At 40.1% G+C, this 17,221-nt stretch overlaps 1 protein-coding gene across 1 annotated transcript in view; it reads left to right on the top strand.

Annotated features, from left to right (window-relative positions):
* Nucleotides 1-17,221, top strand: part of Dcr-2 (Endoribonuclease Dcr-2) — a 396,960-nt gene that overhangs the window by 96,330 nt on the left and 283,409 nt on the right. Inside the window, exons 8-9 of the mRNA XM_067143947.2 lie at nt 3,754-3,884; nt 16,967-17,210. Of these exons, the coding sequence (XP_067000048.2) occupies nt 3,754-3,884; nt 16,967-17,210 (375 nt within the window). The remainder of the gene's footprint in view (nt 1-3,753; nt 3,885-16,966; nt 17,211-17,221) is intronic.

The following is a 17,221-nucleotide window of genomic DNA, read 5'->3' on the forward strand; positions in this document are numbered from 1 at the left end:
AGAATGATTGCTGGTACAAACACGTGGGATCAATGGCAGGAGGGTACTTGGAATGAGGAGATGAAGGTTAAGTTAGGAATGTACTCGATGGATGAAGCTGTATGCATAAAAGGGCTTCGGTTATGGTGTTACGTGAGATGGATGGAGGAGGATAGGTTTGTTGGCCGCTGCTCGTTTCTGAGGATACGTTTTTCTCCTGCAGTTCCTTCTAAAGTCTGTTGGCTGTGTGGAGATTTTGCTGATGTCTGATCAAGCCAATCTTTGCATGAAACCTGCGCCCACACAGGTCACATCTAAAGGTAGCTGGAGGACGTGGTTGGATCTGACATAGTTTCCGGTTTTCATATGTTTCAATGTCCGGCTCCATGGCTAAATGGTTAGTGTGCTGACCTTTCGTCACAGGGGTCCTGGGTTCGATTCCCGGCAGGGTCGGGAATTTTAACCATCATTGGTTAATTTCTCTGGCACGGGGTCTGGGTGTATGTGTCGTCTTCATCATCATTTCATCCTCATCATGACGCGCAGGTCGCCTACGGGAGTCAAGTCGAAAGACCTGCACCTGGCGCGCAGAACATGTCCTCGGACACTCCCGGCACTAAAAGCCATACGCCGTTTCATTTCATATGTTTCAATTTCTTGTCTGCGACGTGCCTGCTCAAACAGTGAGACACCTTCTGCAGTAGCTTTGCGCCCGACAACACGGTTTTGCGCAGTTGTTGCCCAGGTAGTAGCATTTATGTTGGTGTTATTCATAGTCTTCTTGAGCTGGTCTTCATAACGTATCAAACGAGCACCTTGAGGCCTTTTGCCATGACCAATCTCACCGTAGAGAAGTTTTTTAGGTAGTCTATCATTCATATGGTGGATGTGACCAGCCCATCTGAGCCGATGTGTGATGATGAAGGCTTCTATGCTTATCATATGCACCTTGTCAAGAACTGCTGCATTGCTTATGTAGTCATCCCATTTGTTGTTCATGATGGATCTAAGTTGCTGCTGATGGAAGCGTTCCAGTTTATGTCCCAACAATAAAGTGTCCAGGTTTCACATCCATATAGTAATGTTGTTACGACTGCAGCTTAGTACACCATTAGTTTGGTATATATATGGAGATCCTTATTCACGAAAACTTGGTGGGAGAGGCGGCATAGGCAGGGCAGGAGGATAGGTTACCTAGGAGAATAATGGACTCTGTTATGGAGGGTAAGAGAAGTACAGGGAGACCAAGATGACGATAGTTAGACTCAGATTCTAATGATTAAAAGATAAGAGATATAGAACTACAGGAGGCGATAGTACTAGTTGCAAATAAAGAATTGTGGCGACGTTTAGTAAATTCACAGAGGCTTGCAGACTGAACGCTGAAAGGTATAATGGTCTCTAATGATGATGATGTATGTATATCATAAGTTATGAATTTCATTACGGTCCGCATTGACAGTTGGTCACTATCAAAGGGTAGAGAAAGGTCCACCTATTCAGTTTCAACAAAGTTTCAAGGGAGGTTTCGGCATGAAGGGAGGTTGAAATAATAACTTAATGTTATTATTTCAATCTAATATCATCAATACGGACCAAAAATGATATTTATTACATGTAATGAAGGGAGGTTATCATAATGGGGAGTGAGCGTACTGGCAGCCGGTTGGATTCGAGCCAATGACAGAGCGACAGTTTTTCAAACGCATTGCATTGTATGCTGGAGTGGAGACAAAGCGAGGCTTCATTAAGATAAGTTCCAAATTTCAAATTCCTGTATGTATGGACAGAAATGAACATAAGTATATCCAAATATTGAGTGTAACTTGATAGAATCTGATGATGTTCTTTTAAGAACGAAACATGTCATTCTTTGTTTAATAGTGTGTAATTTTATTTCTTGTTTAAAAATGTGGATCTTTTTACAGGTACGTTATAGTGTAATACTGAACTTGTGTGTTCGACAGACTGAAAAGTTTTTAAGTTACATTTACCTGATTCGATACTGGGAAGTGTGGCTTCATTCTTAACACACTTTCACAACCATCATACATCATCTGAAATTTGGAAAAAAATAAGTAAATAAATAATACATTTGCTTTATGACACATCCCACTCTGAAGAGTCTAGTGTCAGACCTAAGACGAAACGCTGGTTAGTAGAGCAAATGCCGGAAAAGCCATCCATCTAATTTTTGATCTGATTACAGATAGGTCTTACGGTGACGATGAGATTGGAAAGGGCTAGGAGTGAAAAAGAAGCAACCATGGCCTAATCGAAGTACAGCCGCATCATTTGCCTGGTGTGAAAATGGGAAACCACAGAAAACCATCTTCAGGGCTGCCAGCTGTGGTGTTTGAACCCACTGTCTCCTGAATGCAAGCTTACAGTTGTGCAACTCTCACCACACAGCCACTATCTCAGTTAACTTTTTAAATTGGTGCTCCTGGGATGTTACGATTTTCTAAACATTCCCATATTTTTCCTCTCTGCGCACTGTCATGTGTTTTTTCCAAATAAGGAAATACTATTATCAAGTTCTTCCCTTTTTCCCAAAACTTTTCCATTAACTGCCTGAGTGAAAAAATTAGGTCTATGGTTCCTCAAGTACGTATTATAAATAGCCAGACCATGTCTTCCTCAGAATCCAGTATTCAACAGCCACCTGCATTTCTGGTTCCATGGCAGTGAACACCATGGTACTAGTATCCATTGTTATTACTTCCAACATGCCTATTGAGATCACCACATAAGAGCAACTGGTCTTCCCCACTGCTCATTCTTATAGTGTCCTGAAGTTAATTCCAGAAGATATCTTAGTCTGCTTTATCACAGAACATAGGCAAAGAATGTATGGAAATGGCATGTTGGAGGATTTGTCTTAATCCATTAAGAGTTACTGTGGATGGCTGCTACTTGGTTACGAAGGTCCTTACTCGCGATAATGGCAACTCCTTGGTTGTTGGTTAACCCGTGGTAAATGAGCATGTATTCCTCTTCTATATCCCAGGATTATTGTTCCTTCCATTGGGTTTCTTGGATACAAGTGATGGCTACTCGATGGTGTTTCAGGATATCAGCCAGTTCTCTGGTATGTCCTGTCAAAGTGCCGATATTTGATGTGGCAGTTTTCATCGATTTAGTTTGCAATCTCTTCTTTAACCAGCCTTGTCCCTGGGTCGGTAGCCCTTGCCCATTTCTCATGTTGGTTGTGTGAGACTTGTGAGTCACTTCCAGAGTGTGCCTTAGCATTGACTGATAATACTGGATGTGACATTTGATCGATGAGTTGCAATGTGGTGTGAACAGACTAGCCTGTTGCCCAAGGCCTGGCAGACATTTTGAGCTATTGTGAGCAAGACGTCAGGCCACTTCTCGCCTGGAGAACACACATTTTGTAGCCACTTCACTGGAGTACGGATGCTACTTTCACTGAGATTCCAGTAGAATTCTCTACTACTGCGAATGCATTACTCTTCCTTAGAGGCCCATTTCCTGCTGCCTAACTTCACATTGTTTGAATTTGTAAGGGATACAGAAGTTGAATTCCAGATCTGAGTGCTTGGACATCAATATAGACTGTTTTTGGATAACATTCCCTGCACAAGCTGGATTTTTTATTTGGTTAACCTTTGAGGGCTTGTTGATAATTTAGTTTCTGGACATCCCTTTTGCTTGTTCAGTTCTGAATTTTGAGATCAGTTGGTAGTGATAGTGAATTAGAGACCAATCTTATTTTATTTCTTATAATAGTTTACGTTTGCTTCTTTACAGTATCTGAATAAATATGATGAAGACTTTGATTTCCTGAAGGCAGACTTCATTGTTGGGTTTCAGAATAATCCCTACAAATGTACTCGTGAAGGACCTATGGAAAAGAAGTGGAATACAGAAGCTCTATACAGGTAATATATTACATGTACTGTATTATAAGATGGTTTACTGAGTGAAGTGGCCATGTATGTCAACGTGCTATGGCTATGGAGTCAAGTTCTGCTTTTGGCAGATGAGTGGGTTCGAACCCCACAGCTGGCTGTCCTGAGAATGGTTTCTGTGCTTTCCCATTTGCACTTCCAGGTAAAATGCCAGGACAGTTCCTATTTATAGAGCATAGCAGATTCCTTTCACCTTTTCCCAGATTTATCCACAATCATTCATTTCATCTTCATTAGCTCCTCAGCTGAGGTTGTCAGCAGGAAGGATATTCAGCCGTAAAAAACATGCCATAGAATTTCATATATCCTCATCCCCAACCCCGGTTGAGAAAGTGGGATCAAGAAGTAGACATACATACATACATACATACATACATACATACATACATACATACATACATACATACAGTGGACTGCCACTAATTCTAGGTCTAGTTCTCTGACCTATTGCTTCAACTGATGTATGATGGATGTCCATTATCGTTCCTCTAAAAGCATGAAGAGGACGGTCAGCGACAGGGTGGTGGACAGTCTGCAAGGAGTCTGATAGCACTTCTCAGTGTCGCATACAAACTTCTCGAGCGACTAATCTACAACAGAATTTTTAAAACAATCAACAACCGTATTCCTATAGAGCAAGCAGGATTCAGATCTGGAAGAAGCTGTAACGAGCAGGTATTTTCTCTCACAACTCGTATCGAAAATGGGTTTGAGGAGAAATTAGTAAGCATGGCTGCCTTTTTTGCACCTGTCAGCTGCCTATGATACTGTTTGGCATGAGGGACTCCTTTTGAAATTTGTGAATGCTATCACATGCCGTAAACTTACTACCTTACTAAACAATATTCTAAGCAATAGATACTTTGAGATCTACTCAGATAATGATAGAAGTAGAGTGTATGAACTAAATGATGGTTTGCTTCAAGGATCTGCACTGGCTCCCTTCCTTTTCAATATGTACATACACGACTTACCGAAAACAAATTCTAGACAATTCATTTAGCTGATGACATTTGTTTGATGATGCTGTGCTCAGACTTTCCTGATGCTGAAACTATTTTATCCACAGATCCAGAAGCCATGGATGTATATTTCAAGAAATGGTGCCTCCACCTAAATCCCCAGAAAACAGTGGTATCTGCATTCCACCTACACAACAGACTGTCAAATAAATAACAACTAATTATTAATCATCACATGTAGTAAAATAATATCTCTGCATCGTTTAAAGGAATTTTGTTGTGTTACGATGCATGTAGACAATTTAACATTAAGAATTTCTTCTTCAGGTTCCGTATTGAATCAAGATTCACAATAGAGAAATGGGAAAGTTAATATCCACCTTTTCAATACAATATATTACGTGAAGGTTTACATTTAAAACATCACATTTATTTACATTTGGTACCGGTTTCGACAACTATACAAAGATATATTACATTAATTAATTAATTACATATATTACATTAATCGTGACTTCTACAGTAGTATTACATTAATAGTATTGAATCCTCAGCGGCATCTACGGCGGAGAAGGTGGACTTCGGTACGGCGGAGATGGCGGAAGGGGCATACCCGTAGCGTCTGTACTCCAGAGGAGCGGCTACAAAAGGCGTCTGTCTCCATGTTAGGGGCGGCCTAATTTTGAACCTGGCAGTGGGTATAAAATGCCTTTGGGTGTGGCGAGCCCATCGTAACAATAGCCTATATGGACAAAGCAGATATAGTGCCTCGGAAAAGGTTAGGGCGCCCCCTGCTAAAAGCGACGTGCAGCTCTTCAGGTGCTGGGGGAACTGTGAAAAATGGGCAACCAGCACCAAACTACATCAAAATTGCAACAGTAAATGTACTGACACTGACGGAAAAGACAGAAGAACTGGTTGACTTCATGATAGAAAAAGATATAGCCATACTTGGACTGTGCGAGACCAAGAAGAGGGGTACAGGGGAGATCCCTCTGAGAGAAGGATACAGGCTGTATTACAGCGGAGGACCTGAAGCAAAAAATGGAGTTGGTGATGATGAGACTCCAGTTTGAAAATGGTGTGAAAGATCTATTTCAGTTGTATGCCCCACAAACTGGTTGCATAGATGAACATCTAGACGACTTCTTAGAAGAAGTGGAGAGACAGATAGAAGATAAGGAAGTACTATTGATGGGAGATCTAAATGCACAAGTTGGAATGGAAAGACAAGGAAAGGAAGATGTTGTAGGGCCCTTTGGATATGGAAATGTAAATCCAGAAGGATTGGTGGATTTTTGCATGAGGAATCAAATGATTGTTGGAAACACCTGGTTTAGGAAGAAGAATAGTCAGAAGATTACAAGGTATGGTTGGGGAGACAGACGAACAAAGACCATGATTGATTATATAATCATAGAGAAAGAACACCGGAAGAACCTTGTAGATGTAACAGCCATGCCTGAAGAAGCCTTTGGTGGAGATCATAGAGTTGTGATAGGAAAACTGAAAGTTGGAAAGATTGAAAAACCCCAATTAAGAAGAGAGAAAAGAATTAAAGTATGGAAGTTGAAGGAGAAAAGCATACAAGAAGAATTTCAAAGGGAAATAATACCCTTGGTACCCAGGACAGAGGTGGGGAATGTTGAAGAGGAATGGAAAAGATTTAAGGAAGCACTGGTTGGATGTGCAGAAAAGGTGTGTGGTAGAACATCAGGAAATGTGAAAGACAAAGAAACACACTGGTGGAATGATAGGGTAAAGATTAAAGTGAAGGAAAAGAAAATGGCATGGAAAGCATGGAAAACATTTAAGACTGAAGAAAGTAGAAGAAAATATGTGGAGGCAAAGAATTTAGCCAAGAAAGTAGTCGTGGAAGAAAAGAGGAAAAGCTGGGCCTTATTCACACAGAAATTGAGAGATGATACACAGGGCAGCAAGAAATTACTGTATGGTATCTTAAGAAACAAAAAGAGAGATCAAGTAAACACCAGATTTGTGAAGGATGAAGGTGGCATAATTTTAACAAAGCCAGAAGAAATAAGAAATAGATGGAGAGAGTATTTTCAGAAGCTGCTGAACATAAGAACGGATGACAGTCATTCAGTGGACGACCAGGAAAGGCAATTAATTGATGATGAAATGGATAAAGAAATTACAGTGAATGAAATTGAAATGGCAGTAAAAAAGATGAAGAATGGAAAAACTGCTGGAGTAGATGAAATTTCAGTGGAGATGATAAAGGCAGCTGGAGCTGTAGGCCTGCAGTGGACATATCGGGTTCTCAGGAATGTCTGGGAGAATAAGGAGGTCCCTGAGGATTGGCAAAAAGGAATAATCATCCCAATTTTCAAGAAAGGTGATAAGAAAGTTTTGAGGAACTACAGGGGAATTACTCTGATATCCCATGTTGCTAAGATAATGGAAAGGATACTGGAAAGTAGAATAAGGTTGAGGGTTGAGAATCAGATACAGGAAAATCAGTTTGGTTTCAGAAGTGGAAGGTCAACAATAGAGCCCATTTTCATTATGAGACAACTAATGGAAAAGCATTGGGAGTACGGGAATGATATGGTAATGACATTCATTGATATTGAAAAGGCATATGACAGTGTCCCCAGGACGAAAGTTTGGGACAGTCTGGTGCAAAAAGGAATTGGACAGGGATTAAACAAAATGATCATGGCATTGTATAAGGAATGTTGTAGTTGTGTGCAAACACAAGTTGGCAGGACAAGTTGGTTCAAAATAACTAGTGGGCTGAGACAGGGAAGTGTTCTATCACCAATCCTGTTTACAATAGTAATGGATGACATCATGAGAACAGCAAAAGCAGCATATGGAGGAAGAGAAATGAACTTGATGTTATTTGCAGATGATATTGTGATTTGGGGAGAAGACGACAGGAAGGTTCAAGAACAGTTGAATGTGGTGAATGGGAAGATTGAAGAATGTGGATTGAAAATAAGTGTAGAAAAGAGTAAAACTCTCGTTATGACTAGAGGGGAGAAAGAAGGGAAAGGTCAGATTAGACTTGCAGACAAGCCCCTGGAAGTAGTGGAAACGTTTAAATACCTGGGGAGTGAATTAATGGAGAATGCTCGACTGGATGCTGAGATTAGTAAAAGGATTCAAGCTGGAAGTTGTTTCTATCATAGTGTAAGAAACATGTTATGGGACAAAGATGTGCCAATGGAAGCAAAGGATACTATGTACAAGATGTATTACGTACCCATAACAACTTACGGAGCAGAAACTTGGACAATGACAAAGAAGGATGAGAGTCGAATACAGGCACCCGAAATGAAGTTCGTGAGGAGTATGATACAGAAGAGTAGAAGAGACAAAATAAGGAATGAGAAAATCTGGGAAGAAATTGGAGTGGAAAAAATGAATGATAGAATAGAGAAGAGCCGACTAAGATGGTTTGGGCACATAAAGCGAATGAGCGACGAAAGAATGCCAAAAAAGGTGATGGAAATGCAAATCCAAGGAAGGAGAGGCCGTGGACGACCACGATTGAGATGGAAGGATACCATCCAACGCAGCATTATAGAAAGAAACCTGGACTGGGACACAGTGTTCGAGGAGGAGTGGTGGAAAGACCGAAGAAAGTGGAGAGGAACCATATTTGCCTCTACCCGGCTACAGCTGGATAAAGGGAAATGATGATGATGATGATGTGATCTTTGTATAGTTGTCCTGGCTGATGATGACATCAAACATTGTCGAAACCGGTACCAAATGTAAATAAACGTGATGTTTTAAATGTAAACCTTCACGTAATATATTGTATTGAAAAGGTGGATATTAACTTTCCCATTTCTCTATTGTGCATGTAGACAAGTTTTTCTTCACTATTACAGTAGGCCCACTTGCATACTGCAACATGAATGCTGCAAACGTGGAAACATTATTGTAGTGATTAGTTGGACTTGGAACGCTGTGGGGAATTTTATATGTTCAGGTGTTAATTTTGTATATTCATGTGTTCATTTGTATATTCATGTGTTCTTCATTTATTTATTTATTTGTTGTGTGTGTGGGTATATTTGGAATTGTTTGGTTAAGAAACTGCTTCAAAATTATTTAATTATTGTGAAAAATTAATCTTAAAAATGTTTAAAGGTAAGATGAAATGTTTGTGAGACATACTGTGGCACACGTGCCAGATTGGGTAGGATGCCTCCAGGAGTTTCCGATTGAATCATTTTGCATCAGTTTGGAAGGTTTTCGATGTTACTCGAGATACGTGATCAGCATTAATTGCTGGGCCATGATTGGTCATAATAAAACTATTTGTGATCAGCGGATGAAGGAAAATAACGGACGCTCATTGGTTCTTCTCAGTTTCACAATTTCCGGAGAGGAGCTATTCGCTAGAGCCAAGCTCTTCTGAGCCGTCTTGTAAGTTTGATCGCTGAAGTGAGAAGTTGCCTTCTCCAGGTGGTGGGTCTTCTTGGCCCCTCCAACAGATAAGCACTTTGCTTTTTCATCTTTCTGGTAGTAATCTTCAAATGTAGTGTTCCATTTAATTTCTTATGTTATGTTATCAGAAACATAGTATTAGTTAATTTCTCATTTGTACCTTTTAAGTGAGCCGCTTACAATTAGATGATATTTAACCCTTCTGTTTTGTTACGTGAAGATAGTTAAATTATTTATAATCTATTTTTCTTATGAGGATAATGTTTCTTCATTTTTCAATGAAGATGGTTCAAACGAGTTGAAACATATATGACTATTATTACTCCATCTAACGATGGAGATGTGTAAGTATTGAATAGGAGGACATATTAAATTTCCTTTGTAAAGTAAAATTGCTGGTAATAGCACAGAGAGCACTCTGAAGTTAGCTGTGTGACGAGCATCTTGCGAGATGTAAGTAATCCATGTGAGCAGTGCGCATACACCAAAACAGCCGTTTTCCAGGGGAGAAATGCGAGAGAATGTTGCAGTGAATTGGTAGACGCCCTTGGGAGTAACGCCCTCCCGTACCGTAGAGTAGCATGGTGGGTAGGAAAGTTTTAGCAAGGATGTTTGGCAACCGGTGACGAGCAACACTTGGGTGACTTATCAGCATGCGGAGCGACATGGCACATGGTGTCATCGAGCAGCTCCTTGAGGAAGACAGACAATGGATACTACTGGAGTTAGAGAGGGCAATTGGCATCGAGAAACGCACCATCCACGGAATATTTTGGTGGGTACCGCATGCACTGACAGAAGTTCAACGGTGGATGAGATATGCAACATGCTCCACTATGTGGTACGCGGTTTGTGACATGAGGGGATATTGCGAATACTGTGCTATAACCAACGACCCGATTCACACATGATGCAACAAATGGTGATGCAGATTGTATTCAGTGCCTCCCACATTGTTGACTGTGTGGTGAACATAACAGAGGACTACTTTAGACACAGTTTTGTCATGTTGGCTGTATGTGTGCTGTGCTGTAATGTAGGAGGTGTGCTTGGCTGTAATTATTTTGCACCATGAAACCAGTATTGCCCTGTAAAGTACCCTAATAAATATGTGAAGAACAATGTGTGCTTGTTCTTCAATGTCCACCAGTAGCGTGCATTGTGGGTATGCAGACTAAGCCAGGCTTACCCGTTGGATTTGAGAAGCAAAGTAAGCAGTAATGCAACTGTAAGTGCAACAAATAATTTTATCTTGTCAGTTGACAATACTATTTTTTTTAACTAAGTGCATTTGCAGCAGTATGGTTTTCTGCAATATGCAGTAAGGTTATTCTGCAGTACGAATTTCTGCATTAGCGAGGGTAAGCGACACACCTACCGCTTGGCTCGCCCAGCGTTGAGTTCAAAGTGGCGCATGCGTGGTAACCGCGCCGGTAAGTGAGCTTGGTAAGTCGACAACTCAGCGCTGCCCGGCTTGATCGCATGGTGTAGCAGTGTGAAGCAACTTTGTGCTGGTTTATGATACGTTTATTTATTGTTATTTGGCTTATTGCTGAAACAGCTCTTGCGAGTGATAAGAAGAACGTTTTAAAAGTACGAATATCCAGTTCATTTTAGAATTGAAAATTATTTTTTTCTTAAATGTAACAGTGTGAGAAAAACTGGCCTACTATATAGTAGGTACCAGCGTTGTTGTGGACCATGTGGCGTGTTTGTAGGGGCGTACGTTCTAAACCAAACCAAACCCCAGGGCGACTGTCCTAAATGCAGATCAGTATTGATTGATTGATTGATTGATTGATTGATTGATTGAAGGGCCTTGGCCTACCAAGCGACCGCTGCTCAGCCCGAAGGCCTGCAGATTACGAGGTGTCGTGTGGTCAGCACAACGGATCCTCTCGGCCGTTATTCTTGGCTTTCTAGACCGGGGCCGCTATCTCACCGTCAGATAGCTCCTCAATTCTAATCACGTAGGCTGAGTGGACCTTGAACCAGGCCTCAGTACCAGGTAAAAATCCCTGGCCTGGCCGGGAATCGAACCCGGGGTCTCCGGGTAAGAGGCAGGCACGTTACCCCTACACCACGGGGCCGGCGGTACGTTCTAATGATTTTCATAATAACATGCAACGTGGGCAGTGCTGTGTCGTGAGTGCATAATTGTGTATTTACGTAGAAGTATTAGTGGAATATACGGTACGGTAATTTCTTCTTAGTTTCAACTATCGTAATATTTGCGATGGCTGACTATTTGTGTGATTGAACAACTGCTGGACAAACCGTTTCGTTTTAGGAGCTTATGTGAGAAACTAGAAATTGTTCAATCTGGAAAACCTTCTCCAGATATGCCCAACATTAAAGGGACGCATAAAAACAAAAGTCAAGAGTACGTTCGTCATTTCCAAACTTCACAGTACAGTAAAACAGAATGGATTGCTGGAAGTTCCAAATTTAATAAACTGTTTTGCTGGCCATGTTTACTCTTTGCAAGAGACCGAACTGTTAGGTCTGACACTGGTTATGATAATCTGAGTAACTTGCACAATGCCATTCAAAAGCATGAGAAATCGCAGTCACACATTTCTGCACTATTACAGCTGAGAGCGTTTGGAAAATCTAGAATTGATATTCAGCTTGATGCTCAATTGCGTGCAAGCACTGCACAATATAATGAGACCGTTCGGAAAAACAGAGGTGCTCAAGCGATTCATTGATGTTGTGTGTTTTTAGCTACTCACGAATTACCATTCCGTCGACATTCTGAGGGTGAAGATTCTTTGAACAGGGGTGCTTATTTGGCTGCAGTGATCTTACTCGCCACTTACGATGCGACGTTAAGTACACACCTAGAAACATCGACCGTGTTCTGCGGGACTTCAAACAGGATACAAAATGACTTATTAAGGGCAGTCAGTGATGTAGTTTTGGAAAAGTGAAGTCAGAAATAAAACACGCTATTTTCGTTGCCCTTCTTCTTGAGAGACTTCAGACATTATGATTCTGAAAGTGATAATGTTCACGAAAGGTTCATTACTTTCACTGATGTCAACGCAGATCGAACAGCCAGTGGTTTGTTTGTACAAGTGAAAAACATTGTTACTTAGTTTGACTTAAACTACAGGTTGATTGCACAAATGTTCGACGGAGCAGCTGTGATGGCCGGCCACACAAGTGGACTAAGAACCAAAGTACAAGAACTCTTTCCGAAGGCCATATTTATCCATTGCTTTAGTCACAAGCTCAATCTGATTTTTTCACAGTCAGTTTCCTGCATCAAGGAATGTAGAATATTTTTTCAGACCTTAACGGGATTAGGATCATTTTTTTCACAAGTCCTCTAAACGATCTCATGAACTGAAAGAATTTACCGCAAAGAGGATGCCTGGAAATGCTCCAACACGGTGGAATTTTTCATCTCGTCTTGTTCACACAGTGAAAGAACATCGCACTTCATTCCTTGAATTCTTTCGGAATGTTTTAGATGAAAGCTCAAACTGGGACAGTGAAACAGTTGTAGCGGCACAATGTTTCATGAAATTTCTAACCAGCACTGAAACTTCCTTTTTGTTACTGATTTTTAGCACATTTTCACCTTCACTGACATCCTTTTCAATATCTTTCAATCCAAGCATTTAGACGTCTTATATTGCTCCCAAAAAGTTCAGGAAATGAAAAGAGAGATACTAAACCTCAGGAAAAAGTGCGACGTAATTTGGGCCGAGACTCTGGTCTATCATGGTGTCGAAGACTCTCTACCAACTAACCGGGAAGAAGATCCAATAATGTCGAGGAAATGCCTTTACCACTATTTTTGACAACATTATTGTACAATTAGACAAACGATTTGGGTCATTAAACCAATTACAGTTTACTTCCTTGTTGGATCCTCTGAAGTATGAAGTGTACAAAGCTACTTTTCTTCATTCTGCCTTTGAAAATCTTAAACTGTCCTATAAAGACTTGTTTGATTTTATCCGGTTGAATAATGAACTTACCGTGCTGTATTCGTTTGATGAATTTTATAGTTAACACCCTCATCAGTTAGTGTGTTCCCTGAAAAGCAAACAGTTAGATACAGCCCTGCCTGAAGTGTACAAATTGGGTGTGCTTATAGTAACTGTTCCAAGCACAACAGCGTCAGTTGAAAGATCGTTTTCAGCCCTCAGGAGGATTAAAACTTATCAGAGGTCAACACAGAGTCAAGAACGGCTATCAGGCTTGGCAGTTCTGTCCATAGTAAAGGAAATTCTGCACCAACTGAAAAGCACAAACACATTTTATGATAATGTCATCACAACATTCCCAAAACAAGAGAGACGACTAGATTTCACCTTCAAGTAGACTCAAAGCAACCAAAAATCTTGTGGAGGGACTTAATGCATAGTTTTGTTTGTAGTAGAGCATACAGTGGACAATAGAAGAACTTCTCACAAAACGTAGCAAATAAGTTACTATCAATTTTTGATAGGCCTATGTGTACAATGTAATATGCATGATACTGTTGCATTAGTGTCAGAGGTATTTCAAGTTGGCTTCTATGCTGAAGGGGGGGGGGGGGGGGAAGGGTAACAGGTCAGAGTTTTCTGATACATAAGAGATCAAAGAGTTTTTTAACTGAATAGTGAGGGGTGATACATGGAATAGACGTGATTTGTACTAATCTATGCACTTTGATGTAGGAAACTGAATAAAATAATTTTTAGACAAAAACGGAACAATGATACATTTGTCTTCCTTTTTTAACGGATTATGCATTGTCATTGGGCATAAATAAACTATTTCTATACGTCTCAATAAGTTATTTGCAGCTTTAAAAATTATATCAATTTTTTTAAATCTATAGATGTGATGTCACTAGTTATTTTGTGTTTCCTGAAGAGCCAAGGATTTGACATGATACCGCTGTGGTTAGAAGTCCTTCAATTTTCATGAGATTACACATAGGTAAGTCTATATGGTTACAGCTTGGTTATATTCCTTTATATAATGATGCACTTTAAATTATACTTCCTACGCCCGGTAATTAGTACGTCCTACCTTGGACAGCATACCCACTTTTCAAAACCACCGCATGCCACTGATGTCCACACATACGAATTATAAATAGAAAAGTTTTCCACCTATTCATTACATAGTTATATTTACAATGCATGTATTTACATTACATGGGACTAGTTTCAACCCTACTCGGGGTCATCATCAGCCATATTTAAACAAAACATAATATTTGACGAAATTCTAAAACACGTTTCTCAGCAGTAAGAACATAATGAATATATAATTAACACTATGATGTGTGGTTGAATTAGGCGAAGTGCTATGGGCTCAAAATGTTGCAAATGAAAGTGAAATATTACAAGTGACATAGGTGAGCGATATATAATACAAGTACACCAAACACGTAAAATTTTAGACGCATGGTGTTTCAGATAGAATTCAGTAGGTCCTGGTAATACATTACGGTTGTGGACCGAGTGCTATGGTACTAAGACTGAACACAATATAACGTGACACTTATAATAAAAGTATACAAGTTTGTACATATGTTTGAGTAACAAATGTTTAGATGATACTCTAGAAGAATCTGTGAGAAGTTATACACTGTATCAGCTTAAGCAGAAAATTTGATACTTGGTGTATTAGGCAACCAAGCTATGTTGATATGGCTGCAAGGTTGATTATTGGAACTGTACAGACTGTTTATGAAGTTTTAGAATTCTTCTGGAGTTGTAAGTAGACACTGCATGTGGTGATATTAATAGGTGGAACTCTGTCATAGCGGAACAAATGGGACCTATTAAAATTGAGAAAAGCCAGTAAAAAACGTAAAGTACGCAGAAAGAAGAATAGATAACACCAAAGCGAATGGACACTCGCCTTGCACGGCGGTGTGTGCAGCTTAGCTGGTAGTGTGCAACTGGTGGCGGAAGGAGATATCTGCTGTCTCATGGGCTAAAAATTCTAGAAAAGATAATAAAAAGAAGATACGATTGAGAACCATCATTGAACCATAGTTAGAGGAGGAGCAATATGGATTCAGAAGTAACAATCAACAATGGATCTAATTTTTAGCACCCACATGCTGAAGGAAAAGTATTGGGGGAAAGGCAAGAACCTGGTCATTGTATTCCTGGATATAGAAAAGACCTTTGATAGTGTTATAAGATATAAGATCTGGCAGTGCCTGAGGAAAAGAAATATGGCTGAAGGACTGGTAAAGAAAATTCACAAGTTGTACAAAGACTGTACCAGCTGTGTACAAATTGGGGAAGGTCGATCATCATGGTTTGAGACCAAGAGTGGAGTTCAACAAGGAAGTGCACTGTCCCCACTACTGTTCATCACTGTCATGGACAATATAATGAAGAACGTCAAGGAAAAGTTAGGTGAACTGAATGCAGTGGCCTTTGCTGATGATATCATGATTTGGGGTGAAACAGAAGAGGAAGTTCAGACCAGACTCAGTGTATGGAAATCCCAGTTCCAGGAATATAATCTCAACATCAGCGAGACCAAGAGAGTGGTGATGGCAGTCAACAGAGAAGGGCATCCAGCAAGTGTAAAACTAGGAGACCACCAGGTAGAGTGTGTGGATAGTTTTCCTTACCTTGGAAGTGTAATCTCCAGTGATAATTCGGTCAGAAAGGAAATTACAAACAGAGGGCAAAAGGGATTAGAATTCTACCAACAAGTAAGAACACTTTTATGGGATGACATGATACCAAAACCAGCTAAACTGATGTTTAACAGCTATTTCATACCAATATTGACCTAAGGTATTGAAGGGTGCACCCTCACAAAAAGAGATTCGTCAAGACTGCAAGCATCAGAGATGAAATTTCTTAGATCCACCATCCAGAAGACCAAGATGGACAAGTTAAGAAATGAAGAGGTGAGGAAAGGAGCCAGAATAAAGTCATCCCTATTAGACCGAATTGGCACATCCAGACTACGGTGGTACGGGCATGTGATGAGGATGGAGCCTTCAAGGACAGCCAAAATAAATTTGGAAAGACAGCTGGAGGGGAAAAGACCTGCAGGAAGACCTAAAACCCGATGGATGGACATGATCAAGGTTGATCTAGTTTCCAGAGGATGGACAGTGGATGATGTTCTCCATGACACATTGTATATGGTCAGGAAGGAGTGGAAGAGGCTCATTAACAGTACCCGAGATACTGGAACTGTGCAATGATGATGATGATTTGATACAGATCAACTAAAGACCAGAAATGGTCATATTTGTTGCTAAAGAATCTGTAGTCACTCTCTCATCGTCTAAGCCCAAAAACATATCCATGATTCTATGCTTTTCCATGTATGAAGAAATTTACAGTATATCTTTTATTAACAAGGCCTTAGTTGCGCTGTCTTTGTTATCTAAGTTGATTGTATTGTGGTTGCCAGGAAGTGAGCCTTCCTTGGCCTTCATATATAAGTAATAATGTATTTCTTGAAAGATGTGATGTTACTAACCAAATGTGAAAAGTGATGACTTAATGCTGACCATGACTTATAGTTTATGAAGGAAATAAATCTGGATGCTGGGGTGAGTGTGTCAGAACAAGTACAGTTCATTTTCTTTTGATTGTACTCTTACTACAGTATGTATCTTTTAAGACCATAGCCTGTTAATTAAGTCTTTGTTCTTGACTTTTCCTCTAGGTTTAATCATGGCTACACAAACATAATTGCATCATCAGACGTCTTGGAAGAAGGAATCGATATCCCTTCTTGCAATGTAGTTGTGAAGTTTGATGTACCCAAGAGTTACCGTTCGTATATTCAGTCGAAGGGTCGTGCTCGGTTTAAACCTAGCACTTACTCAATTTTGGTGCCAAGCAGTACCTATGAAAAATTTATGAAGAAATACTATACATATCATGAAATGGAACAAAGTTTGAAGGAAGTAAGTAGTTG

Source organism: Anabrus simplex, chromosome 3, assembly GCF_040414725.1.
Source record: "Anabrus simplex isolate iqAnaSimp1 chromosome 3, ASM4041472v1, whole genome shotgun sequence".
NCBI lineage: Eukaryota > Metazoa > Arthropoda > Insecta > Orthoptera > Tettigoniidae > Anabrus > Anabrus simplex.